We start from the raw sequence: 27,057 nt of genomic DNA, 5'->3' as shown, positions 1-27,057 counted from the left end.
AGGACAGGATCTGAAGTGTAGTATTCAGAAGGCCGTTTAATTCGGCTCAGGGCATACACCATGAATACATGCCAAACGCTGACGGGATGTAGTCAGGCTGGTGTGTGTAGCCTACTCGCTCATGTCGCTGTACTGTAGCTCAGACTCCTAGTGTGGCCTCAGGCCGGGTTATACTTCATGTCATGCGACGCAATGTGTGCTCCAGCGGACGCTCCTGCTACACTCGCGCGCGTACTTTACGTAAACCTGGAGGAGTCCAGCAGGTGGCAGTGCGAGATATCATCACGGCGACAACAGGTTCGGCTTCTCTGCGCTGTGAGTTGCCTGGAGCAGCCATTAAACTCTGAGGACACCTTACTGCAATATCTCTGACAAGGATGTTTAATGATTACATCCATCAATCCAGGGATGTGTCCATTCCAGCTACCATTGGCCACGAGGCTGAAACAATCCCTGGACGGGGCATCAGCTCATCGCAAGGCGAACACCAGCACTCACACACACTGGCGTCACTTCAGTGTCACCAAATCTGCACATCCTTGGAAGGACACCGGAGCTCAGTGTGGAAACCCAGCAGGAAAAGATGGAAACTCCAGGCAGGGAACACCAGCAACGTGACGTGACAGCAGGCCGCCCGCTCCGCCACCGTGTCACCCTGTGTGTGTTAATTATTAACAGTATTTAAACGAAATGAACGATTTAGCTGTAAAATGTCACATAGATACTTTAATGCATTTCATCATCAGGATTCCAAATGTGCAGAGAGTTTGAATATCATAACCGTAACGTGTTCTGTGTGGCGATCTGTTGCTGCTGGCCGCTGCCGCCAGGTCAGGAAGTCTGAGAAGCTCGTAGCGATTAACAACTGGGACGACGTTTACGACTTTAGTGATACAGTAAAACTACGAGGTTCGGGTGGACATTTTGAGATTAAAGCCAAGATGTCCACTTGAATCACACAATACACGTCTTCACTGCGTCCTTAACGGTTTTTCTCTGTGGCTCAAACACAGCGCCATATATTATGTTGCAAAAAAAAAAAAGGCGTCCCAGAAGACGGTATGTGAGACCTTTAAAATGTGTCGTGTCATTACGATGGGAAATATGCGACGCCTGAATGTAAAAGCACCACGAATACATTTGTGTGTCGGCACTTTGCTTCATCACATCGAACTGTTGATCAAACACCAAAGCGCACATCGATCTCCGCAAGACTCGGCTTTCTGTCACATGTAGATAGTAACGAGAGACTCTGACGTCACAGTGTCCTCACCCCGTGTTCACTTGCGAGGATGCGTCAAATGACCGCTGGCAACGCGTGGCAGCCATGATGAGCGTGAAGTATAAGCGAGCCCTTACTGGCACTCAGCTGGTCCTTGGTGGGCCTGCCCGCGCCGTGGCAGTTCAACTCGTCTCCGCTGCTCTTGGGGTTTGTGCGGCGACAGAGTGGCTGATCAGGGGCTCAACTTGTAACCCTAAACTGTCTAGAAATTCCAATTAAAAACGTGCGACTGGGTACTTCAGCCAACTCATGAAATGCCCGTCTCTGTTGAAGCACAGTATGGAAACAACTGCATCTACGGGGTACACAATTGATATTTTTATTCACTGGTTGCTCTTTTATCCTTTACAAGAATCGAGGGGATTTAAGAGATAGTAGCAGGGTCTGTGCCAATTGTCCTGGTACTGCCAGCTCCAGGGCGGCATTGGGCTCAGAATTTAAAAACAGACACCACAGTTTAAAGGTGTACAACTCGCATGATTACTGGAACAATCTTCAGCTTCCCGTAATCAGCCTTTAACTCTGCATAAGAAAATACTTAAAAAAAAGAAAAAGCAAAAGCGATGCCATCTCCAAAATAACAGAGTCCTCTGCAGTCCGTACGGGTGAGGATTCGCAGGCTTTGGCAGAGAGAACTGAAGACATCGTGTCTCAGAGTGGAGAAAGGCACAGACAATGAAAATGAAAGAAATCAAAAGTCACCAATGGTGCATCAAGCTCTGCAAGGTGGTGATAAACGAATACAAAATGACTGGAAAGGTTTCCTCCGATGTCACCGGGCCCGACGCCATCCCAGACGCTCAGATCCCGACAAGGTGGCTCTCAGGGTTGTCGTAGCCCCTCACTTAGAAAGGCGTCCCAAACGCATCCCACTATTCCGTTCACTTTTTTGGGTTCTTGTTTCTGCTCTGTCTGTACTGCGGACACAAATCCCCCGACTCCTCGTCTTTCTCAAGCCTCCCTCTTCTTACAAAGTGATCGATTCGGGATTCTAGACTTTCACAGAGGGGCCTCTGCAGCAGGGGACAGTAGTGACGAGCTCTGGTTCCCTCAACAAGAGGGCAATGCGTGAAAGAGGCACCTGCAGGAACAGAGTAGGACAGCCAGTTAGTTAATAAAATAAAACCTGAGGAGACTAACAAGAAAGCCATTCAGGAAATCCAATCCAATCCAATCACGTGAAACACGAGCCAAATACGGAGCGGACGTCAACTCGGCACATCGGCAGCACGGCCTGGACGCGTCTCGCACTGCACTGCGTGTAAGAGGTCGGCTCAGTGCCTGCCCCCCGTTCAAGTCAGCATTGTCACTTCACCGATAGTCTATACTAATAAAAGGCAAAGGACTGATTGACGCACTCACTGACCGACTCACTGACCGGCTGACTCACCGACTCACTGACCGACTGACTCACTGTCTGACCGATCGACTCACTCACTGACTGACTGACCGACTCACTGACCGACTGACTCACTGACCGACCGACTGACTCACTGGCTGACCGGCTGACTCACTGACCGACCGATTGACTCACTGACCGACCGACCGACCGACTGACTCACTGACCGACCGACCGACTGACTGACCGACTGACTCACTCACTCGTCACTAATTCTCCAACTTCCCGTGTAGGTAGAAGGCTGAAATTTGGCAGCTCATTCCTTACAGCTTACTTACAAGAGTTGGGCAGGTTTCATTTCAAAATTCTACACGTGACGGTCATAACTGAATCCTACTTACGTACATACATACGGCCATAGCCTGCAGCTTGGTTGCCGTGTGAGGCGGAGTTACGTCCCTCATCGTCACGCCTCCCACGTACTTGAGCGCCTGCCCATATAAGGCCATCCGTCAGCGGCAATCCAATAGACACGCTGCCACTAAATATTCGCGGGTTAAGGACTGTGCTTATGCAGACGAAGACGAGATGGTCAGGGTGGTGTTTGGCACAAACTCAGCGAAACTGCGAGAGAAACTTTGAAGTGGCGGGGCTGAGCTGCCATTAAATAAAGCCGTGGACATCGCGAGATCACACGAGACAGCACAGGCACAGCTGAGAACCTTCACTGCATGTGCTGCGAGCGGCTCACGTGAACTGACTGTGAACGAGTACGCAGACAACAAGCGAGAACTCCACAGAGCGCTGAACAAAACACGCAACACAACTGAGGAGGCAGCAAAAGAATACGAAGCGAGTGACGCATACACGCAGATTCAGAAGTGCAGCGACTGTGGAAACAAAGCACACGGTGGAGAAAGTGAATGTCAGCTAAAGAAAAACCAAACCTGTGCGTGGAGTGTGTGACGTCTCAGATAAAGAGGAAGACGAGCTGTTTGTTGATGCAGGAAGAGAGGAAGAACCCTCTGGATCTGAACAAGCCTTTGAGGACAGCAATAGGAGAGCACGGTGTGAAGCTTAAGTTGAAATTACGTTCATAGACGCGCTGCCGCTAAATATTCGCAGGCAAATCCACAAGTTAATACCGGGAGTGCCTGTTAAACATCTTAGATTCACGAGCAGCGGACACTTCGATGAATGAAACCTCTTATCTTCACAACGGTTGACAAACACGGAATGTAAGTTGAACACAACACGTCCTCCAAATACGAACCTGACTGACAGAAATCATGAGAATCCTTGATGACAGTGACACTCAGAACGGTGACAGAACGGTGACATTGACGATCAGGTGACGTTATTTTTAAAATGTTTCCTTTTCATAACTTCTTTAACACACGACTTCTATTTTGCTAGTTCTGTAAATAATTGATATTGCAGGTTACTAATAAAGGAGTTCATTTTAGAACAGACAGACAAAAGGCTAAAGACGAGAACTAAAACATGTAAGCCAGACTGGAATTCAGTCAAGTGCGGACCGACTGACTTTCTGACTTGAAGACCATTCATTGGTCAGGAGTCCTAACTTCAAGTCAGAAAGTCCATCCTGCGAGTCTTTAGGTCTCCTGTCAGTGAATGTCAAGACATTGGTAGCTTCATTTTTATCAGGATACGTCTATAAAACTACATTTACAAAACCTTATTAAAGCATAGCGTTGGACTAAAATGACATTATGGAAGGCAGTCACACAAGTTTAAAATGTTATTATGTAGTAAAACGGTTGTTCTAGGAGCACAGCCTCCCAATATGATAAAATGTTGTCATCATATGATTTTATTTCAATACATACTGTAGGTATATAGAATATAACATAACCTCATTTATTTGGAATTCAAAACCTCCACGTATCTAAAGGGCGACCCTACAAAGACCTAAGGCTGAAGGTGGCACGGCTCTCCCCAACTTTCAGTTCTCCTACTGGGCGGCAGGCATACAAGCGATAAAAACCTGGACGTGGACACAAATAGACGAGCAGTTGCAGCACTTCTTCATATTCCTTGCTTTGTGCCCCAATAACTACAAGTTATCGCCGATACACTCAGAAGCCAACTGTGCGTCGCTCACTCAGAATATGGAGCCAATGGAGGAGTATTTTAAGACGGAGAAGCTTTTATTTCTGTGGCACCTCTATGTGATATCCACCTATCAAACGTATGCGGTTTTTAATGCCTGGAAAACATCTGGGATTAAATCACGTGGAGATCGGCGCACAGAGGACGTCCTCACATCCTACCACCCGTTACACTCCACATTGAACTTTCCAGCAACACATTTCCTTCACTTCCTTCAAATTCCAAACTTTGTTGAAGAGAACGTGGCCCGTGGCCCTCACCTCCCATCTACCTCCAATATTTCTCAGACAGCATTTCCGTAATTTGAAAGAGAGGGACTGTAAAATAATATTTCAAAGATCCCAGAGGACAATGGAAAAGGATCACCTCACTCAACATCGCAGAAAACGAGATGCAGGCAGCAATGCAGAGAATTCACTCGCGCTCCATACGTGCACAGCATTCAATTATTCAACTTTAAATTCCAGATCTCGCAGATCTTACATGTCGTATACAGACAGAGCACATCTGTCTCGCTCACAACTGTCCAAAGTGTTTACAGCCAACCTGCGAACGCTGCAATCGAGCTCCAGCCTTCCTCGCTGGGCCACGGGCACCACATTAACATCATTCTGGAGCAAACTCTTTAAAAGCCTTTCAGACAGCCTGGGGGTCCCACTAACAGCTGTGTGTGGTGGGTGGGCTCACAGGGGGGCTTAAAGTGGACAAACAGACAGGAATGGCCTTTACTACACTGCTGGCGGCGGGAAGAACCCGACTCTACTGTGTTAGGGCAGCGGGGCACTGACGTCACATACGATGTCAACTGGAGCTGAACAACAAACCTGGCAGGATCTGATCGAGGACATTTTAGAAGAAGCCTTTAAAGTACCGAGGAAGTCGACTCGTTCCCGCTCTCTCTTTTATTTTATTATTAAAGTGCTACTCTGCTGGCCAGGCTCGGTTTCTCATGGGTGAGGGTCGATTCGTTTCAAACCAGTTTTGTAAAGCGTGACTTGCATGTATGGAATGTCATTTGATTTTAATAAACTAGGGGGGCTTCACTCGCCAACCCCCCCGTGTTTGGTTTTCCGCATACACACTTTTAAGATTTTTTGTTGCTATTTCACTTGTTTCACTTTCATTTCAGAACTTCTGTAAAAACACTACTGGAATCTTTGGAGTCCCAACGTGCTGAATCTTTTAAATGAGCTCCGTGTGTTCAACGACTTTGTACCGTCATTCAGGACGGGCGTCTCCGTTTGGACAACACGATCGTCAGCAGCAGCAGCAGTGAGTAGTTTTGTTTGTCAAAGTAACCGCTGAAAGTGTGGGAGGTAAACTCCGTCTTTGAAATTCTCTTGTCTTAAACTTCAAAGCCGGACGATATTGACATACTTGTGACAGATCACCGGTGTCCATATATTCGATCTCCATTCGCCTTTTCGTCATTTCTGCGACTAAGAATTTCTCTCTCTTTGTGCTAATGCCATCTTTACTTTTTTTTTTCTGCTTTCATTTTCTCTAACGTGCTCTGCATGTGTTTGGCCCCCGTGTTTTTTAACCTCTTTATGTTCTTTTACTTGGTTTACTACTCTTTGTCTTTTATTTCTGACCTCGCTTTGTCCTGCTTTTTTTTTTTCCCCGATGACACCTGATCCGTGCTGATTATTTTCCCTTTTTCACGTAATAATTTCCGTTTGTTTGTGCTCCTGCGATTTTTTCTTTTTTTTTTTTTTTATACTTTCTGATTTTGCTACTTTCATATTCTTTACCTTTCTTTTTTGGAGTCTTTTGAATTCCAGTGCTTTCATAAACCCTAACCTGCTCTGCATGTGTACAGCGCCAACGTTTGTGAAGTTCTACTTTGTTTTTCACGCTTTGTCTTTTAATTCTGAGCCCGACTGGATGTGCTTTTTTTTTTTCCTTTTCCAGTTCCACTTGTTCCGGGCTGATAATTACTTTCCTTATTTTCTGAATTTGCACCTCGATTATTCTTTTGAGTCGGTTTTCTCCGCGCTGCTTTCTTCTTCGCTTAGTCATCTACGTTTCATTTAAAACGTATTGTCCTCATACACTTTATATGCACCGAGAGCCCTGGATCTGCGTCTGCTCAAAGCCAAAACACGACTGAGTGTGCAGCTGGCTGCCCGGGCTCTTATTTGGTCGTAAGTAGTGCGTGTCTCACAAGAATTCACTTCCCGAGTCCTCCCACAGTCCAAAGACATGCAGGTGAGGTGCATTGGCGATTCCAAATTGTCCTGTGTGTGTGTGCCCTGCGGTGGGCTGGCGCCCTGCCCGGGGTTTGTTTCCTGCCTGGCGCCCTGTGTTGGCTGGGATTGGCTCAAGCAGACCCCCGTGACCCTGTAGTTAGGATATAGCGGGTTGGATGATGGATTGATGGACAATTCCAGGTCGTCGCGAAGACGATTCTTCATGTCGTCAGTTTGCGTACTTCTCAATGGTCCGGGATTTTTCGGCTGATTTACTATGTAATAAACTGAATAAATGATAGCATAATGAAAATTGCATAATTAGATCTGGACCACCCTATATATAAATATATAATAATATATACATATATCTAAAAGTGCAACCATTTTATGTCCTGCTTGGGCTTGTTTTAAAACCTACATACAGTGGAACCTCAGTTCACGAACGTCTCGGTTTACGTACAACTCGGTTCACGACCAAAAAGTTCACCAAACTTTTGCCTCGGTTCACAACCACACACTTGGCATACGAACAAGTCAGGTTCCCTTTCGGTTTGTACGTGTTCAGTCTCTCCCTCCTCCCTGTGCAGCGAGCGAGCGACAGACAGACAGACACACACACGCGCTCCAGGCTCGCGATAGAGACAGACGCACACACGAAAGAGAGACAGACGGCTGGACTCATAAGGTAGTAAAGACTCGTTTGTGTTTTCAGTTCCGTTTCCAGCTCTCGGCCCTTAGCGTGTATTGTTGTAATGTTACTTTTCTTGGTGGTTTATTAAATTACAGATTTTCCAAATGTTCATTTTTTTCCCCGTCCTTAAAACTCATTAAACAAAAAGTGTTTTTAGCGAGCGGTTCGTAGCACTATAGCGTGAACTCTTGCACTGTTAGTTTTCTCAGTGTTATTCAATGTCTTTACATTTAGTTTCCTATTACGCTGTGCATTCTATGGTATCATTAACTATATTTGTGTTAAAAACGTATATATTTACATACAGTTTGTAGGTCTGCAGCGGATTAGTTGTATTTACATACAATCCTATGGTGGAAATTACTTCGGTTCACAACCAAAATCGGGTTCCGACCAGAGTTTTGAAACAAATTACAGTCGTGAACCGAGGTTCTACTGTATATATGTTTGGTATCATTCTTTTCAGGACTGATCGAATTTCAATGAGATGTTGTTAGATTTTCAGATTCTTATTCAGTTTTTAAATTATAAACTAAATAAAATCAAGAACTCACATCCCACGAGAGGAGACTTTGTGGTGCTAAGAGACTTGAGCACACGCCCAGGCCCAGAAATAGAAGAGTAGGACAGCAGCTGTACAGGCTCTGAAGTGTTCAAAAGTGCCATTCAAGATGAAGATCACACAGCACGGCAGCAGCTGACCGAGCAAAGAGGAGGTAAAAAAAAAAAACAAAAACTCTGCCTTAGCCATTGTATCACCCAGCGTTTATGAGGGGGTCTCCGTGTTCAGCTAAAACACGAGTGGCAGGTGTGTAGCGCAGGCTGGGGGGCTGCCGAGCAAAGTGAGCAGGGTTAGGTAAGCCCCCTAGTACACACACACACGAGGGGCAGGACTTTCGGGCTCCGTTCCTCTAAAGAGTGCCAGGCAGATACGACTCATTGGACACACAGGTGCCTCTCTGAACTTGTCCTGTCAGTTGTAGTCAACATGTCGGAGCAGGAGGTACACAGTAATATTGCACGGCCGATGATTATTTCATTTTTGACAAACAAAGGAGTCCGATGTATCCGAGACTCGTCTCTCTCCGTCAGTCTGGAGTGTACGAGCGGAGCAAGTCATTCAGAGGGGACTGTCATGTCTTTGGTCCACTTATGGAATTTTTAGGAGGGAAGACATTCAAGGGGACTGAGGAGGTCACTGAGGCTGAGCGAGAACGGGCCGACATGCAGTCAAACGCCTTCTGTTCTTGGGAGTTTAGAAGCTCTCGGAGCGCTGGAACAAGTGGATTACAGTGGCAGGAGACTCCACAGTACTATAGTATGGCGGCCATTTCATCGTATTCAATTAAAAATATATATATATAGTGTACGCCATAAGTTCCCGTTTCCGTTTGGACGCCCCCATAGTGTATGTGTCTATAGATCGCACTGCGTCTGTGATAAAACAACTGCTAATGTGACCCTTGACAATAAAGAGTTTACCACGAGTAGGCCGAGCCTGCAGGAGACAGACGTGGCAAAGCGCCCTCGACGGCGGGCACACATTCTCTAACTTGCTTCTTCTCTCTATTTTAGTTCAGCACTAAAAAGCTGGCACTCATTAGATCCGCACCCCCCGCCTTGACTTGGATGGGTGAGAATGGCAGCCGAGTGTTCTTGGCATATTTCATTCTCGGGGTGGGTGGTGTCACTGAAATAAATAAATGAAGAAATCAATATATAAAAGATAAGCAAAAAATAAATGAACCCACTTTGTGACGCATTTAATTGAAACGTACATATTGCTTTCTTATCAACTACCGCCACGTTTCACGATACATTTATTTATTTCAGTGTTTAACTTTCTCCAAAGTTTTTCTGCCCTGCTCCCTGCATGAAGGCTCTCAAAGGACTGAGCCATCCTTGTGGTGGTCTGTGCTGCTGGACTTGTCACCGGTGCCAGTCACGTGGAGTGCAGGGCATGGCAGCAGGGCGTCAATGTCATGAAGCTAACCAGCGGACTGTTCCCACCGTCAATATAGCGCCTTGTTAAGTGCACTCTGTGTGCAACTCCAATGTGCCCAGCTGCAGGGACTCTTTATAAAGGTGACAGAGCAGTTGGCACCAGAGCCGCTGCCGTTATTTCCCATTTTGTTTAATGTTTGCACGCTAACGGCTTTGTGACGTAAATCAGAGATGTCAAGTGCCAGTCACAATGCCCAGACGCTCCCCAGAAGGCCGACTGATGTGAAGAGCGTCACGTTTGCAGTAAAGAGTAAAATGCCAGGAGGATCCCAGGGTGGCTGGCATCAGCCTCAGCCTTCTGTGGTTCTTACTGCAGTAATTTGCAGGATTCAAAGAGCCCCATTCACGCCTCAGCAGGCACACGCTGGCGTTTTCTGTTTATTTGGCTCCAACTGAATGTAAAAGTGCGGATGTTCTGCTTTGTCACTCGAGTATTTTCTAAATCCGTCACCTCTAACACATCGTGACAGACGGCCGGGGTCCTTATGAGGAGAGGACATGTCAGCAGCAGGACACGAAACGGCAGCGCCACCGGGTTACATTGGTGGCTCAACCCTCCTGGCGCCCGTAGTCACCAACAGGGGGTGCCTGGACAGCTCCAGTGCCTTGGCACGCAGCACTTCCGCCACACAGGTTGATCAGAAAGCACGTGGGGCACATCTGGGTGTGGCATAAAGGAGGCCACCTCACTCGAGGCGGGGGGGAGCAGAGGACAGGAGAGGACTGTGAGTGGCGTGCGTTTGGGGACTTGTGGCTGTCTCAGTGGCTTCTTCTACTACGTCTGGCATGTCGCCTGTGGTTTACCAGGTTAGCACACAGCCGCTCAGGAGCCTTTGCCAGCCCGCCGCTAGCGTCTAAACTTGATGCTTCCTTTTGTTTTTTTCCCCCCATTAGGAAAAGGTCTGTGCGACGTTTAACGCTTGTAGGAGCGGATAGAGAAATGCCACCCTGCCAGTCAAATGTGCCTTGCAGCACCGAGTGGCGAGTGCTTGGCACAGTTTGATAACAGACGGTGGTTTTCGTTGGCCAAATAAAGTTCCGTAGGTGGAGGGCTTGCTGTGCTCGGACATTCAGACGGGACCCGTGATGAGAGCGAGCAGAAGAAAGTGTGTGTGCAGCGCTCGTCCCGTAAAGAGCTCCGTGAAACCTGCAGTGCTAACTCCGCTGCTCCAGCCTGTCAGATGGCATATCAAGCGGACACACCGAGGAGATTCCGTCGCGTTTCACAGGCAGCCAAGCCCCTCAGTGCTCAGACAGGAATGGGAAGCTGACCTTGTGGGATTTTTATACATACAATCGCCGCACACACCCAAATAATCTTCCATTGTGTGGTAAACGTCCCTTTGTCTTGTACTCGGTCTGATGGCACACACACACGTACAGTGGTGTGAAAAACTATTTGCCCCCTTCCTGATTTCTTCTTCTTTTGCATGTTTGTCACACAAAATGTTTCTGATCATCAAACACATTTACCCATTAGTCAAATATAACACAAGTAAACACAAAATGCAGTTTTTAAATGATGGTTTTATTATTTAGGAGAAAAAATCCAAACCTACATGGCCCTGTGTGAAAAAGTAATTGCCCCTTGTTCAAAAATCACCTAACTGTGGTGTATCACACCTGAGTTCAATTTCCTGATTACTGCCACACCTGTTTCAATCAAGAAATCACTTCAATAGGAGCTGCCTGACACAGAGAAGTAGACCAAAAGCACCTCAAAAGCTAGACATCATGCCAAGATCCAAAGAAATTCAGGAACAAATGAGAACAGAAGTAATTGAGATCTATCAGTCTGGTAAAGGTTATAAAGCCATTTCTAAAGCTTTGGGACTCCAGCGAACCACAGTGAGAGCCATTATCCACAAATGGCAAAAACATGGAACAGTGGTGAACCTTCCCAGGAGTGGCCGGCCGACCAAAATTACCCCAAGAGCGCAGAGACGACTCATCCGAGAGGTCACAAAAGACCCCAGGACAACGTCTAAAGAACTGCAGGCCTCACTTGCCTCAATTAAGGTCAGTGTTCACGACTCCACCATAAGAAAGAGACTGGGCAAAACGGCCTGCATGGCAGATTTCCAAGACGCAAACCACTGTTAAGCAAAAGAACATTAGGGCTCGTCTCAATTTTGCTAAGAAACATCTCAATGATTGCCAAGACTTTTGGGAAAATACCTTGTGGACTGATGAGACAAAAGTTGAACTTTTGGAAGGCAAATGTCCCGTTACATCTGGCGTAAAAGGAACACAGCATTTCAGAAAAAGAACATCATACCAACAGTAAAATATGGTGGTGGTAGTGTGATGGTCTGGGGTTGTTTTGCTGCTTCAGGACCTGGAAGGCTTGCTGTGATAGATGGAACCATGAATTCTACTGTCTACCAAAAAATCCTGAAGGAGAATGTCCGGCCATCTGTTTGTCAACTCAAGCTGAAGCGATCTTGGGTGCTGCAACAGGACAATGACCCAAAACACACCAGCAAATCCACCTCTGAATGGCTGAAAACAAAATGAAGACTTTGGAGTGGCCTAGTCAAAGTCCTGACCTGAATCCAATTGAGATGCTATGGCATGACCTTAAAAAGGCGTTCATGCTAGAAAACCCTCAAATAAAGCTGAATTACAACAATTCTGCAAAGATGAGTGGGCCAAAATTCCTCCAGAGCGCTGTAAAAGACTCATTGCAAGTTATCGCAAACGCTTGATTGCAGTTATTGCTGCTAAGGGTGGCCCAACCAGTTATTAGGTTCAGGGGCAATTAGTTTTTCACACAGGGCCATGTAGGTTTGGATTTTTTCTCCCTAAATAATAAAACCATCATTTAAAAACTGCATTTTGTGTTTACTTGTGTTATATTTGACTAATAGTTAAATGTGTTTGATGATCAGAAACATTTTGTGTGACAAACATGCAAAAGAAGAAGAAATCAGGAAGGGGGCAAATAGTTTTTCACACCACTGTACGTCACTGTCTGTCACTTGTAATGCTCATCTAGTGACCTCACCAAATAGGCAAGAGGGCTGACGGCTGCTTTTTCATCGAATGGGACTGAACGACGTTTTCCACGGCCATTATTCCGGTGCAACATTCCCATTGTGCCACACGCCGCGCCAAGTGTAAAGAGCCACCATTTAGTCCCTGCTGTCTACACCACAGTGACGTGTTAACGTGCTGCCGCCTCTGCGGCTCCAAAAAGACGATAATGTGGTCGCTGTGGCACACGAAGGTGTGTTCGCATTTAAAAAGAACCTGCACTGGCACTGCCAAGGGCAGCCACACAATCTGAAATGACATTGAACTGCAGTCGAGCGCACGTGGCAGTGAAGTGAACTGAAGTGAAGGAAGACCCACTTGATGAACAAGAGCCACGCGAGAAGACACCAAGAACTGGGGGGGAAAACTCCTTAAAAAAGGGCGCCCAGTAGGGTCCGACGCTCAGATGAGACACACGCAAAGCGCGCAGTGCAGGTCATATAAATAAATTAATTAATAAATAAACGCCAGCGTCAGTGCCGGGAGGTCACTCCTCGACTCCAATAAAAGCGTTCACGTCCAGAGTCCAAGTCCTCCCGCCAGTGGCACACAAATTCAACGGTCCTACCCTTAAAATGTTGGACTACGCGAAGACAACACAGCAGCACTCACCCCATCATCACACTCGCCCGCCCGCCGTCCCTCCATGGACCAACCTCAAGCACGCAGACGTCTGCTTGCACCCCGTTCTGGACTGGCCTACAGAGGACGCCGTGGCCACTCCTTCTCCATGCTGCTCTGTCCCATCTGGAGCAGCAGGGGAGCTACGCACGGCGGCTCTTCATGGACTTCAGCTCTGCCTTTAATGCCATCTTACCCCACAGACTGGTGACCAAGCTGTCAGACAGAGGGTTCTCCACACCCATCAGCCTCAGCACTGGCTCCCCACAGGGCTGTGTGCCGAGCCCCCTGCTCTACACCCACCACAGTAACACCATTGTTAAGTTCGCGGACGATGCCACGGTAGTGGGGGGTGAGGTGGAACGTCTGACAAATACACTCCTAAATACATCCAAGACCAAGGAGCTCATCATGGACTTCAGGAAGAAGGCAGAGAACATCCAGCCACTCATCATCATCATCAACAGGGACTGTGTGGACTGTGAGGGTCTCAGACTTCAGGGAGGACTTGACCAGGGGAACACACAGTGCTGAGGTAGTGAAGCAGGCCCAACAGAGAACATCATCCTGGTGTACGGTAGCGGGTAGTCGGCCATCCTAGTGCCTGTTGTCTCAGGAACGTCAAGAAAATCCTTCAGGAGCCATCACAGCCAGGACATGCATTGTTTGAACGTTTCAGATCCATAAAGACTAAGCCAACCGTCCTTCAGCCATCGCCACGCTGAACGCTGCCAAGTGGCCAGTCTGACCGAGCGCAGCGTCACGTTCACAACACAATACGCCACGATGGCGACCAGTGCAGTAGGACGTCTGTATGGGTGGAAAGCAGTGGGCTGCTGTTATGGACGATTGTGGGACCTTTTTATTTTAGTGTTAACTTGAGTTATTGTGCTTTGGTTTGGCTTGCACTGGAAAATTGCACCTAAACATTCCGTTGTACAATATCGATAAAGATTTGATTTGATTCGATTCATGTGAGCACTCCCGACTCGCTCGGCCTGCGCTTCATCTCTTTGTATTTATTTATGTGTTTACTGGGGGGCTCGGCCCCCCCCGCTCGCTGGTGTCGTGAAAAGGGGGGCTGAACGCACCCCAAGGAGACCCCCTCATAAACGGGGGCACAATAGGAAACGCACACACTTTTTATTTTTGAACTTCCTCTTTGCTCGATCAGCTGCCATGCCATGCCATGCCATGCTGTGTGATCTTCACCTTCCGTCACGTCACCTCAGTCCATACACTCAAGCTCTGTTCGCTTTTACCTTCTCGTCAATAATCGCACTGAATGTCGTTTCCGTGTTTGGACTTTCATCGTGACAACACAACGTATAGCTGCCCGCGGGTGAATTGCGTTTCTTTCTCTCTACACGAAATGTGCCCGACGTAACCACGCAGGTCTTTTCCAGATCTCGTCTCGTGGGGCTTCTGACCCCAGGCGTGGTTACATCGCTGGGCACAAAGACTCGTCTCGCGGGACATGAAAGTCTCTCTGGTACAATCGCATCTCGTCTCCTTCCGAGATTTTATTTTATAATGGAGAGAGTTTTTACACCGGCGAGGACAGGCGCACCGATGCCAAGCACATGTGCCTACCTGCCAGTCTCCACATGGACGGCTGTGCCCCTCTCTAATTGACAGTTTTTAGTTTATGGTAATTGAAGCACACACGCCAGCTCTCACGTCCAATAGAAAACCGTTTTAGTTTTTGGAGTTACTCGGACCTTCCTGCTGTCCTGAGGTACTGGTGATGGCCAGATATGTCCTCATTGTGGTCTCCAAATGCATGTACTGCAAGACAAAAACCCAGCAACTCCACTGACCAATGAGGAAAGACCGCTGCCTACCAATGAAAACACCCGATTACGATCACGTGATTGAAAAAGCTGTGACCGCGTGATTTAAACGGCAGGCGTTGCTTTTTTCCCAAATCAACAACACCGTGTTCTCAAAAACTTGTTAAGACGTCACCTGTCGGGTTTTAGCAGCGTCGGTGACATCTGCAGCTTGGCCCCCCATATCAGAGTCTGGGACATTAATCAAGGAGCTCCTGACTGCTCTGCGGCGCAGCACCAACCCACCTCCAAGAAGGCATCGGAGTCCAAATTTCTGATGCCATCTGCTCCTTGAGACGCCACTTATGACAGTCAAATGAGGTGGTGATCTTACTTGAACCGCAGGTCACGGTGTATTTAACACCAAGAAGGAATGTGAAGCCAGCCCCTTACAGACGGGGCACAGATGACTGGCGGGGTCACCCGCTCAAATCTCATGGCATACACAAGCCTTGGTGCCCCCAGTGCTGTATAGAGAGTGGGATGACACACCGAGTCCAGACACGAGATGACCTTCTGGTTGAAGGGGTGACTGACTAGGACATGAAGAGTGCTCTGGTGTCACCTGTCCAGTGTGTGTGTGTGTACCTGGCACCAAACACACACACACACACACACACACACACACACACACGCGTGCGCGCGACTGTCCGTTAGGTTCAGCAGCACAACTGTAACTTCAGACACAGATAAGAAACGTCAGTCACTCGTCACCTTTGATGCCAAACGGGCACTCGAGACGCTCACATTCATTCAGCGCAGCTAATCGCTTTACTCCGAGCCTCCTCGTCTTATCCTACAGAAGCTCCTTTAATCTCTCCGGCTGAAGGCATTGGGGATATAAAGGAGTTTAATATGACAGCAAACCTGCAGATGGTGACCCGCGGATGACGTCTCGAACGATCTCAGCCTTGACAGCCAGCTCTACCCACTGCTGCTGGAATCTGGAGAGGACGGACTGGGAGAGCTCAGAGTCCTCGTCCTGCCAAGAGAGCCCTGCAAATGAGCAGCGGTAAAGGACCAGGGGGAAGTCCACAGCCATGCTGAGGAGGCAAAGAAAGAAAGAAAGAAAGAAAGAAAGACAACGTTAGCAAAAATAAAAGCAAATCTCACAACAGAGCAAGAATTCAAAGACCAACTCTGATCGGATCAGACGTCATCAAAAGGCCCGTTTCTCTTGATGCTTTTCATTTCCAAAGACGACATCCTCTCCTGGCATGGAGTGTTTCACCGGGCCGCACGTGGCTACGTCACTAAGACAAGTCCTATTGTGTCTCCGGGACAGAGAAGGCCACCACTCCGTCATGGAGAGCTGCAGTGTGTGGTAGACGAGCAGGCAGATGCCATCTTTGTCAGCGTGATCGCAGAGAGCCTTCCTGCATGTGGTAGATGCCACGGCACGAGATTGTCATGTTGAAAGGTGGCACTAGGACTCCGATAGGCAAACAGAGCGACTGGCGTTACTGCAACAAACAATGAAACAGAGAAGCGGAGCCCTGAACAAGCCTCACGTCGCAGCACGTATAACCAACCACTTATCTTCTCAACCTCGCTCAAAAACAAGCTCAGTCGCTGCTTTCCCAGACTCCCTTATTCCCGCGGCCCTTTCCCACTTTTCGGCTACCCTTATTTTCCTGACCCCCATCCATCTATGCCCAGTTTTCTGGTGTCTGCTCGCCGTTGTGAAGAGGGGGGCTGAACGCACCCCAAGGAGACCCCCTCTTCAGCTGTGGCGGACACAATGGAAATGCAGAACAGTGGGCTTCTTTACCTCCGCTCTGCTCGATCAGCTGCCGTCTTGTTGCCGCGTGACGTTCATCTCGTGCGGCGCTTCGGGCCTTTAAAAGCCTCTTTGTCTCGCTGCCTCGTCTCTCGTCCCCCAGACCTCCTCACACACCATGCAATCTCTTTCGCTGTTCCGTTATTTCACCGTGTAATCATTTCTGTGTGTTTGTGCTCACGCCATCTTCACCATTGGATTTTTGAGATTTTAGTACTTCCTGTGCGGCCAGCTCTTAAAACTTTTATAGGCTCAAGATGACACGTGAACGGCTACGTGAAGAAGAAAGAGCAGCGCGTCGAAGAGAGACCCGATGTAACCAGAAATAAAAGACAAAGCCGTATGTCGTAAAGAATTCCGAAACGTTGGTGCGGTAAACACGGACAGCAGGTTAGAGATAATGGTGATAGTAAAGAAGGCGTTAGCGCAAACACACGGAAATGATTACACGGTGAAATAACGGAACAGCGAAAAGAGACCGAATATCTGGACAGGGCTGATATGGCAGAAGTATGAGATACAAAGAGATGTTGTAAGGCTTTAAAGTTCAAGTAGAGCCTCGCAGATCGTCTCACTCGTGTGGCCAGCAGTCGTGTTTCTTCACCATGAAGAGGCCAGAAATGAAAGATTTGCTGTTTGGTGAAAGTGAAATCCCGCGAGACGAGACTTTATGTAGAGACTAGCAAAATACGCGCACTTCGCAGCGGAAAAGTCGTGTGTTAAAGAAGTCACGAAAAAGAAAAGGAAACATTTTAAAAAATAACGTCACCTGATCGTCAATGTCACTGTTCTGTCATCGTTACGAGTGTCACTGTCATATACACACACACACACATACATATATAATATACACATACATATCTAACATATACACACATATATATATACGGATGAAATAGTTTTACTGTCAAATAATGCAGAGAGTACGCGACACGTGTTTCATCCTAATTCTGGGCTCATCAGGCGTACAAACTCACTGCACTCCCTCTCAGGAATCGAACCTCAGCGTCGGCGGCGAAGCCTCTAATGATGTGCCACGGCGTGTGGAGCGTTTATCTCACAGTACGTAGATCGGGGTATAGATAGATATATATACACATCTACTAGCAAAATCCTCGCACTTCTCAGCGTGTGTTAATGAAGTCACGAAGAAGAAAACACTTTAAAAATAACGTCACCTGATCGTCAATGTCACCGTTCTGAGTGTCACTGTCATCAAGGATCGGATTCTCATGATTTCTGTCAGTCAGGTTCGTATTTGGAGGACGTGTTGTGTTCAACTTACATTCCGTGTTTGTCAACCGTTGTGAAGATAAGAGGTTTCATTCATCGAAGTGTCCGCTGCTCGTGAATCTAAGATGTTTAACAGGCACTCCCGGTATTAACTTGTGGATTTGCCTGCGAATATTTAGCGGCAGCGCGTCTATGAACGTAATTTCAACTTAAGCTTCACACCGTGCTCTCCTATTGCTGTCCTCAAAGGCTTGTTCAGATCCAGAGGGTTCTTCCTCTCTTCCTGCATCAACAAACAGCTCGTCTTCCTCTTTATCTGAGACGTCACACACTCCACGCACAGGTTTGGTTTTTCTTTAGCTGACATTCACTTTCTCCACCGTGTGCTTTGTTTCCACAGTCGCTGCACTTCTGAATCTGCGTGTATGCGTCACTCGCTTCGTATTCTTTGCTGCCTCCTCAGTTGTGTTGCGTGTTTTGTTCAGCGCTCTGTGGAGTTCTCGCTTGTTGTCTGCGTACTCGTTCACAGTCAGTTCACGTGAGCCGCTCGCAGCACATGCAGTGAAGGTTCTCAGCTGTGCCTGTGCTGTCTCGTGTGATCTCGCGATGTCCACGGCTTTATTTAATGGCAGCTCAGACTCGCCACTTCAAAGTTTCTCTCGCAGTTTCGCCGAGTTTGTGCCAAACACCACCCTGACCATCTCGTCTTCGTCTGCATAAGCACAGTCCTTAACCCGTGAATATTTAGTGGCAGCGTGTCTATTGGATTGCCGCTGACGGACAGCCTTATATGGGCAGGCACACGACTACGTGGGAGGCGTGACGATGAGGGACGTAACTCCGCCTCACACGGCGACCGAGCTGCAGGCTATGGCCGTATGTATGTACGCAAGTAGGACTCAGTTATGACCTTACGTGTAGAATTTCAAAATGAAACCTGCCTAACTCTTATAAGTAAGCTGTAAGGAATGAGCTGCCAAATGTCAGCCTTCTACCTACACGGGAAGTTGGAGAATTAGTGACGAGTGAGTGAGTCGGTCAGTCAGTCGGTGAGTCAGCCGGTCGGTCGGTCAGTGAGTCAGCCGGTCGGTCGGTCAGTGAGTCGGTCAGTCAGTCGGTGAGTCAGTCGGTCAGTCAGTCAGTGAGTCAGTCAGTCAGTCAGTCAGTGAGGGCTTTGCCTTTTATTAGTAGAGTTACCCCGCCAACATCTAAAACATTTACACACACACACACACACAGCTCCATCCTTTCTCACGTGTGTGAGTGCGGTCGTGTAGAGAGAATGAAACGATATTCACTCACAGCCACTTAGACGTCACAATGGAATCCCAAACACATAATCAAAATTCAAGGCGATATTAACAAAAACAGATAGAATATATGGGCATACCGCAGGTGACATGACAGGTCAGGGGGAGAAGAGGGACAAAGGGCAGGACAGCTGCGGTGCGGGCTTCAAAAGGTCCGACATGCCACACGGCACGAGAGATGAAGGTCACACGGTGGCAGCAGCAACAAGTCAGCAGCTGATCGAGCAAAGAGGAGGTGAAGAAGCCCACTGTTCTGTGTTTCCCATTGTGTCTGCCACCATTGAAGAGGGGGTCTCCTTGGGGTGCGTTCAGCCCCCCTCTTCACAACATGAGTGGCAGAGATGCCAAGTGGCGGGGTGATGGCGAACAAAGCCCCCCAGTCTTCCATATAGACAGCAGGGTGAGGCATTTCTTGGTCCTGTGGGGCGAGCAGAAGCCCTCATCTTAATGGTCACAACGACAGGAGGCCGTGTGGTAAACTGGGGGGCACGAGCGGTCAGCGTGGATGACCACGGCACAGTCTTTGTTAGGCCGTTTTGGTACAAAGAGGCCCTGCTTTGAAATGTCACCGCTTGTGTCGTGCGGTCACTTCACAAGTACCATTAGGCCGCCTCACAGACCTCGGGCAGAGTCAAAGAGCAGGACTAGTGGGCAGTGCCACTGTAGTGGGCAGGCTGTAAGCGTACGTGTGAGGACTTGAGAAGTCATACTGGGGGGGGTCGCTACGCCTTCCACGCCACTGTAAAGCTAACGCCCGCCGTTTTCACCCTTCAATAGACGCGTCATAGGTGGCACCTGATCTTGTCACATACATCACGTCACTTAGGTGCCCTGGGGGCCGAGATCATCCCTCAAGCCTGCGTACCTTTCTTCACGAACGCTCAAGAAGATTACATGAAGCCCTCGTGTTCACAAGCTGTTATGTGCCCGCTCTGCTTTCCAAGTGTGATTCCTCTGGTCTTTATGTATTACCACCAAACCCGCTGTTCATTTACTTGTGGGTTCTACGAGTGCCCGCAGCGCCAGTGGTGTATGCTCAGCTTTAACGTCATTTACCCGAGTTACCTGTACTGGGGCTTCCTGGGGTTACTGTCCACATCCAGCAGCTGATCAATGATTTCCACATCTTCTAATTTTTGACCAATTAGGAGCAAGATGGCCATCATACAGCGAACCTGCAGGGGAGCATTCAACACAAAACTTCAGAGGAGCGGACACTCCTGATGTGAAGGACCAAGCTGGTGAAGCTGGCAGAGGATACCAAGATAGGTGGATTAGCAGATCATTGGGAATCTGTTAGATCATCACAGAGGGACTTGGACAGCAGACAGGATTGGACAGATTTGAAATGTAATGTCAGGAAATGTAAAGAATTACACATAGAAAGTAAAAATGTGAGATTTGAATACACAATGGGGGTCTGAACATCGAGAGCCCACCTTGTGAGAAGGACTCTGAGCTGTCGACTGGCAGACAGAAGCCATTAAGAAGGGTCACAGAATGTCAGGTTATATAGCGCCTTGACGTGTGGAGTACAAGTCACAGGAGGGGACACTCACACACTGGTGGGGACTCATCTGGAGTCCTGGGGGGGCAGTGTGGTACAGCGGGTGCACAGCTCGCTGAGCAAAGGCCATTTCTTTTAATAAATAATCGCCGCACTCGAGGCGGCTTCGTGAGGGGGCGTAGTGGCTGTGGCATGCGCGGGTGATCTGCGGTGTGGGCGTTTCTCACCGAGTGCACAGGCGTGATTATTCCCGTGTCAAATTTGTTACAGCTGCTATGGCCCCTCGTATTATAAAAAAGAAGTGCGAATCGGTTAAGGGGGAAGTTCAGGAAAAGAACGAGAAAGGAAGAGAACGGAGGTTGGTGGCAGGGCGCGGGCAATTCGGTGCAGCAGGAAGGCAGCCTGGGTGTTTGGCCAACACCTGGGAGAAGTGGTTGTGGCCGCCCCGCAGAAGTTTGCTTCATAGGGCAGGAGTGACCGGGAAGGCGCAGGACTCTCCACAGGAGGTAGCGGGAGTCGGGACTTGGGACGCGGTGTCCCTAACGTGAGAGCCTTGGCCGTTAAGGGATTCCCAAGTGGCTGTCCGGAGGATCGGTGAGACAACTGACAGCAGTAGCCGATGTAAAGAAGGTCAGCTGCAGAGAGCGAGCGTCTCCATTGTTGCAGGGCCCTGAGGGGTGAAGCAGGAGAGACGCTAGTTTTAAACGAAGGCACCGGGTTTGTCATTTGTTTTTAAAGACTGCTTCCTGAACGTTTTAAAGGATTGGTTTTTCTTATTGATTTTAACCTCCAAGTTTTCCTTTTATGGATTATTTATTTATTTATTTAATGAAGAACTTTGAATTACTGCACTATTTATTGAACACTCGGTTTTGAATTCATTTTAATAAAAGCACTTTTGCACGTCGTACCATCCCCTTGCTCAGTTATTGCCTACACTGACCAGCTCTCTCGGTAACATTATCGACAGTGTTGGGTTCAAGTGCTTCTGAACAGCAATGGGAGTGTGGAGCCAGAACCCACATTGTCACATGCAGTTGGGGTCTCCATAAAGACACAGCAGCACAAGAGAAGGTCCAGAGAAGAGCAACGAGGCTGATTACGGGGGGCTACAGGGGACGAGTTAGGAGGAAAGATGAAAAGAGTTGAGCCTTCACAGTGATGAAGAGGAGACCTGACTGAAGTGATGAAGAGGAGACCTGACTGAAGTGTTTGAAGTGATGAAGAGGAGACCTGACTGAAGTGTTTAAAGCGATGAAGAGGACGAGTGCAGCGGATCGAGACGAGGACTTTAAAATAAGGCCATCAAGAACACGGGGACACAGCTGGAAACTTGTGAAGGGTGAATTTCACACAAAGAACGCCGGACACTCGGAATAACAAGAGACCAAGCAGTGTGGTGGACAGGAGGACCCGAGGGACTTTCAGAACTCGACTTGATGTCATTTTAGAAGAATGAAGTGGGCAGGACTGGCGAGCTTTGTGGGGTTGAGTGGCCTGCTCTCGTCCAGCGCTCTTTTCACTTAATCCGCTCACGGGTTCAAGTCGTTCAGGCGCAGTGTTACAAGAAGAACAGAAGAGAGAACAGAAAAGTAAACGTCATGGCATCCATCGATGCAGACAGAAATGCAAGCAGCGTTACCTGGTGATAGAGGAATGCCAGCCCAGTGACCTCAAACACAAAGAGCTCATAGGGTGGTCCTCCGTGACCAGGGGGCTGCCCAATGGGCCTGATCTCCGCACACAGGATGGTCCTCTCAAACTTCAGCACTCCGTTGCCCACATCCATTTTGCAAACATTTCTGAAGTCCCGCGTACCTTCAAAGCTGCATTAACGACACAAAAGAAACAGCCAATCAGAGCTCATCTTAGGGAGGGCAGTGCCAGACACCGATGGGATGCCAGCCCTCACACTCGCTCATATTGGGGCACATGTTTCGGGGGTGGACCGAAAGCTCATCAGACTCGGGCAGCACAGGGAGAAGACGCACAGGTCACAGCGACTCTTGGGGCGCGCACTCCGGCGAGTCTACCCGCTCAGACAGCTGTGCCCGCCTAACCCTAAGAAAGCCACTTAGCAAGGGGGTCAAAACCACCTCATGGGTGAAAGTGAGGGGTCTTTACTGCTCTCCCTGAATGGTGACAACGGTACAGACATACAGAATGAGCAGGCCTTCAAAGACAACATGGCGCCTCACGCATGCCACGCAGAAGACATTTAAGACAATCTGTCACAAAATAAATGTTACCGTTTAGCTGCCGCTGCCATCAGCTCTACGTCCAGGTTGCCTCTTGGAAAGTAGTATCTGTAGGTCCGCGACTGACAGTCGAATCGGGCACTGAAATCTGCTGGCACCGGTGCCCAGCCCAGAACCCGGATATCTTCAGGAAGCACCCGGTTCAACATCTTGGCATAAGGCATCTCTGGTACACTCTTGCCACTTGTGCTGCTCTCCTTGTTGGGTGGCATTACTCCTACACCAGAAGACTGAGTGGAACGCAGGTCGATGGAAATCACCTGTCCAACAAAAAAAGACGTGACAAAAGTGCCACCAGACCAGTGGGCACACGTGCAGTAATGCGTCTCCGTTCAGATGCCCCGCCTCTCCCTCTTTGTAATGCTCGGACATCGCCAGCCGTCCCGGGCCCCCACTAACATTCAAGGACATTTCATAGAGGCGACGCGGGCACCCACCTGTGAGAAGGCACTGACGCCCTTGTCCGTCCGCCCGCAGCGGTGGTAGTTGGAGCTCTGGCGCTCTTTGATCAGCCGGGTCTTCACAAGGGCTTCAAACAGTTTTGCCTCCACAGTATTCTCGGTGTTTTCCTGGCAAGCAAAGCCCTGGTAATTCCAGCCCCAGTATGCCAGTCGCAGTGCCACGTGGCGTCGAGGGTGAGCCTCAAAATCAAACTCCCGGGGGACCTTTTTAGTGCTCTTCTTACACTTGCCATCTCTCATCTCCTCCGTGTCCTGCGCTCCTCGATGGCCTTCCTCCTTCACCGTTCCTTCACGATGCTCTGAGTGGTCTTCAGGGGTCTTCAGCAGTGGCGAGTCCCCCGGCTCCTCCCCTCTCTTACTTTTCTTCTCCATGGCTTCCTCTTCTTTATGCCCCGCCTCTCTGGCTCTCTTCCGCTCTGCCCTCATCATGGCCCGTAATCTGCCCACTTCTGCCTCCAGCTCTCTCACTCTCTGCATCAAGGCCTCCGTGGACATTCTGGAAATGCAAATGGGAGCTCGTCAGAGAAAGGTGTTGCTAGAGCGCGCTTGTAACTTTATACCGCAATCCGCTTCATCCCGGGCACATGAACTCCAACAAGCGGAGCAGGCCGCAAAGCCAACTGGGCCACGGGCTGCCGCGGACGATGCCCCCCCAAGTCCTCCTCGCTTATTTGTAGAGGACTGCGCCCATCTCTTCATCTAGTAAATGGAGTTTGGTGTCACAGGGGCCAGAAGTCCTACCAGCAGCATGGAGCAGACTGGCATTCACCTAACAGGCACCCCTTTGGGAAGTGCGGGAGACCCAGACATTTGAGAACTGCACCGAGATTCACACCCAGCCTTCCAGAAAAAGGGAACACGACGAAGGAGCGTCCGCCAACGACTCAACAGGACGGACATTGGCAAAGCCAGCGGCCACAATAAAGAGGAGTCAGACTGGCGACAGAGGAGGGCAAAAGGACCAAGGCCACTGATGACAGTCCTGTCATTTCATAAAATGTAATAATCACACCTCTGGGACCCCTGGGTGGGCAGGCAGCCTTCTGGCAGTGACAAGAGCTGACTGGCAACAATGGCCTGCCCTTTGGGTGGCTGTGCCCACTGACAGATTAGCAGCCCATCCCAATCTAGTTCCTGCTTTTCCATGTTAGTGTTCCCATCCTACAAAAGTCAGGCTTAGAAAATTAAAAATGACATCTCGGGGAGTCACCCGCCCAGCTCAGGACCACACGTGGCATGTAATGGGGGGGGTGAAGGTGGCACAGAATATCACTGGCATGCTGCCCCCTTCTGTCCAGGACAGACAGACAGAACGCACACCTGCTTAGAAAGGCACACAGAATTACAGATGGCTATCCTGCGCGGCCCGCTTTGCCCACCACCAGCACAGATCCAGAGGCAGTTTAATCCACTCAGCTGCCACCTTTACTACCCACCATCGGATTGCTGGGCGAGTATTTACTGCACTGCATTACACACAGAGTGCTTGCCGAGATGGGCTCCAGCTTCACCAGGACCCTCTTTTGCATATGTGGGTTTGAAAATGGCCGGCTGGACGTTTGTCTGCGGTTGGCATTTCCTTACTGTCCCCAGTCTGAGGGACAATGACTGTCGAACACGTCCGCCTATCAGCCGTTCATACGATAAACTCAAAGAAGCTTGGAAGAAACCGACTGCAGGGCAGTGGGCCAAAGCAAAGGAAAGCCCCTGGCGGCAGTGCTGGATTAACCCTATAAGCAAAGTAAGCACATGCTTAGGGCATCAAGGGGTAAAGGGGGCACCACAAAAGGTTTTCAGGGCCGAATTTCTCACATAAATTATTAAATGAATTAAATTTATAGCCATGAAGAATGCCTCCCTGTACCTCCCTATGCCGTCTGTTCGTAGATGGCACCTTGCACAGTGCGTTCTGCATGCTGGTGCCACCTGCGATGGGGAATTCCCTTAAACGCCATGTTATGTCAAAATATTGTGAAAATAATTCAATTCAAAACAATAGGTTTTTAGATTTTTAAATAATAGTTAATAGTCGATTAAAAACTATCATCACGTAATTGTTGTGTTTCATGAATTATCTGTTATTGAACTTAAGATAAACTTCTAGTGCGTAGAAAGCGTTATTTTCTGCTTTAAGTAAAAACAAAAAACGTCCCAGTTTGAGGAGAAAATATTCTGGGGAGTCCATTTAATTCTGTTCTTGGATATTTTTAAATTCATTTACATTATGTAGAAGTCAAAATCGTACAGCTGATTACTATTGGATAAACTTGTTTATAACTTTTTTTACTAATAAAGATTTATTGCCAAAATTTTCACAAAATATCTAATCAAAGAGTTTGCAAGGAAAAAAGTAGGAGAAAATTATTAAGATAAAAATAAAATGAAGCATACAAAAATAAATATAATTTTCCTTCTTACTAGAAGTATGTTTTGTTTAATTTCGAATTTTCGCTAATCAAGTCAAATGTTACTTTCTAGTTTGCTTGTTTTAATATTTAGAATAACTCGTGTAAGGGGGCGCCAAAATGACTTCGTGCTTAGGGCATCTAAGGGTCTTAATCCGGCGCTGCCCTCAGGAGCCACAAACAGGCGACATGTCGGGCACATCTGTCTGTACTGAACGTGTTTGCGTGGATTCGAAGGTCACGTGCAGGTAAAAGCTGCCCATTCATTAGCTTTAAAAGGGATTCTCTCGGGCGGCCGATTCACTACGACTGTCCCACGGGTGTGAACGCCATTTGGATTTCCTAAATGGCCAAACTGTCCACAGCCGGTAACCGTCGTCCAGGTGCGGCATAACAGAAACCCCCCCGTGACGTCTCGGGCATTGGCTGAAGTGATGCGGTGACATGAACCGAGACCCAGGAAACGGAGTTTAACGCATGCGCACGCAGGGGCTCGAGGCGGGCGCACGGGCTTCACGTTCGCGGCTGATGCGAGTCATCGGGTCGTCTTCGGCGACCTTACTTGCACTTTCGGGGTGCCATTATCACGTACAGTCTGTGCTCGTCACGCCACCTTGCAGCCCACATGAAGCATACAGCTGTGAGCTCGCGGGTGACCACGAGAGGGAATGGCCGGGCAGCTGCAGATGTGCCACCAAATGTATGAAAGCGCCGGCCGGCCACTTACTGTCCAAAGGCAAGCTGGAAGCCTACAAAGCAGAGTTTCCTAGACTGCCTTTATAAATCGGGAGCGAACGATCACATCCACTCTGTCGGGGTCCGTCCGTTCGGGACCGCGAAGAACCTTTCAAAGCCCCAACCCGCTACCGCCAACTTACCTCCCCGGGAACTCAAGTGAAACGCGGCGCGCTGCTTCCGTCGCCTTTTGACGTCACGGATGCGCGGAATTCTGGGAAATGAATGCCTCTCG

The 27,057-nt window shown here is 48.6% G+C and overlaps 1 protein-coding gene across 2 annotated transcripts; it reads right to left on the bottom strand.

Annotated features, from left to right (window-relative positions):
• Positions 1 to 1,585: 1,585 nt before the first annotated feature.
• pus3 (pseudouridylate synthase 3) lies at positions 1,586 to 27,057 on the bottom strand. 2 transcript variants are annotated; one of them, XM_039739835.1, is made up of 7 exons: positions 26,966 to 27,057; positions 23,659 to 24,178; positions 23,213 to 23,481; positions 22,606 to 22,789; positions 20,522 to 20,631; positions 16,001 to 16,176; positions 1,586 to 2,363 (listed from the first exon to the last, which is right to left on the bottom strand). In XM_039739835.1, exons 2-7 carry the CDS (start codon positions 24,175 to 24,177, stop codon positions 2,164 to 2,166), a joined length of 1,458 nt encoding a protein of 485 aa, XP_039595769.1. In that variant the 5' UTR covers position 24,178; positions 26,966 to 27,057; the 3' UTR covers positions 1,586 to 2,163. The 2 variants fall into 2 exon arrangements, with proteins under 2 accessions (XP_039595769.1, XP_039595770.1); XM_039739836.1 differs by lacking the exon at positions 26,966 to 27,057 and adding an exon at positions 26,815 to 26,938.

Source organism: Polypterus senegalus, chromosome 17 (genome assembly GCF_016835505.1).
Source record: "Polypterus senegalus isolate Bchr_013 chromosome 17, ASM1683550v1, whole genome shotgun sequence".
Lineage (NCBI taxonomy): Eukaryota > Metazoa > Chordata > Cladistia > Polypteriformes > Polypteridae > Polypterus > Polypterus senegalus.
This window is presented reverse-complemented; position numbering and strand designations above follow the sequence as displayed.

What these genes read in the sequence shown, in the direction of transcription:
- pus3 (XM_039739835.1), bottom strand. Translation starts at nt 24,177, where the DNA reads ATGTCCACGGAGGCCTTGATGCAGAGAGTGAGAGAGCTGGAGGCAGAA. An exon ending in GCGTCAGTGCCTTCTCACAG is followed by an intron (nt 23,482 to 23,658) that starts GTGGGTGCCCGC and finishes TTTGTTGGACAG; the next exon opens with GTGATTTCCATCGACCTGCG. An exon ending in CCGCGGGTCACCATCTGCAG is followed by an intron (nt 2,364 to 16,000) that starts GTTTGCTGTCAT and finishes CTGTTCCTGCAG; the next exon opens with GTGCCTCTTTCACGCATTGC.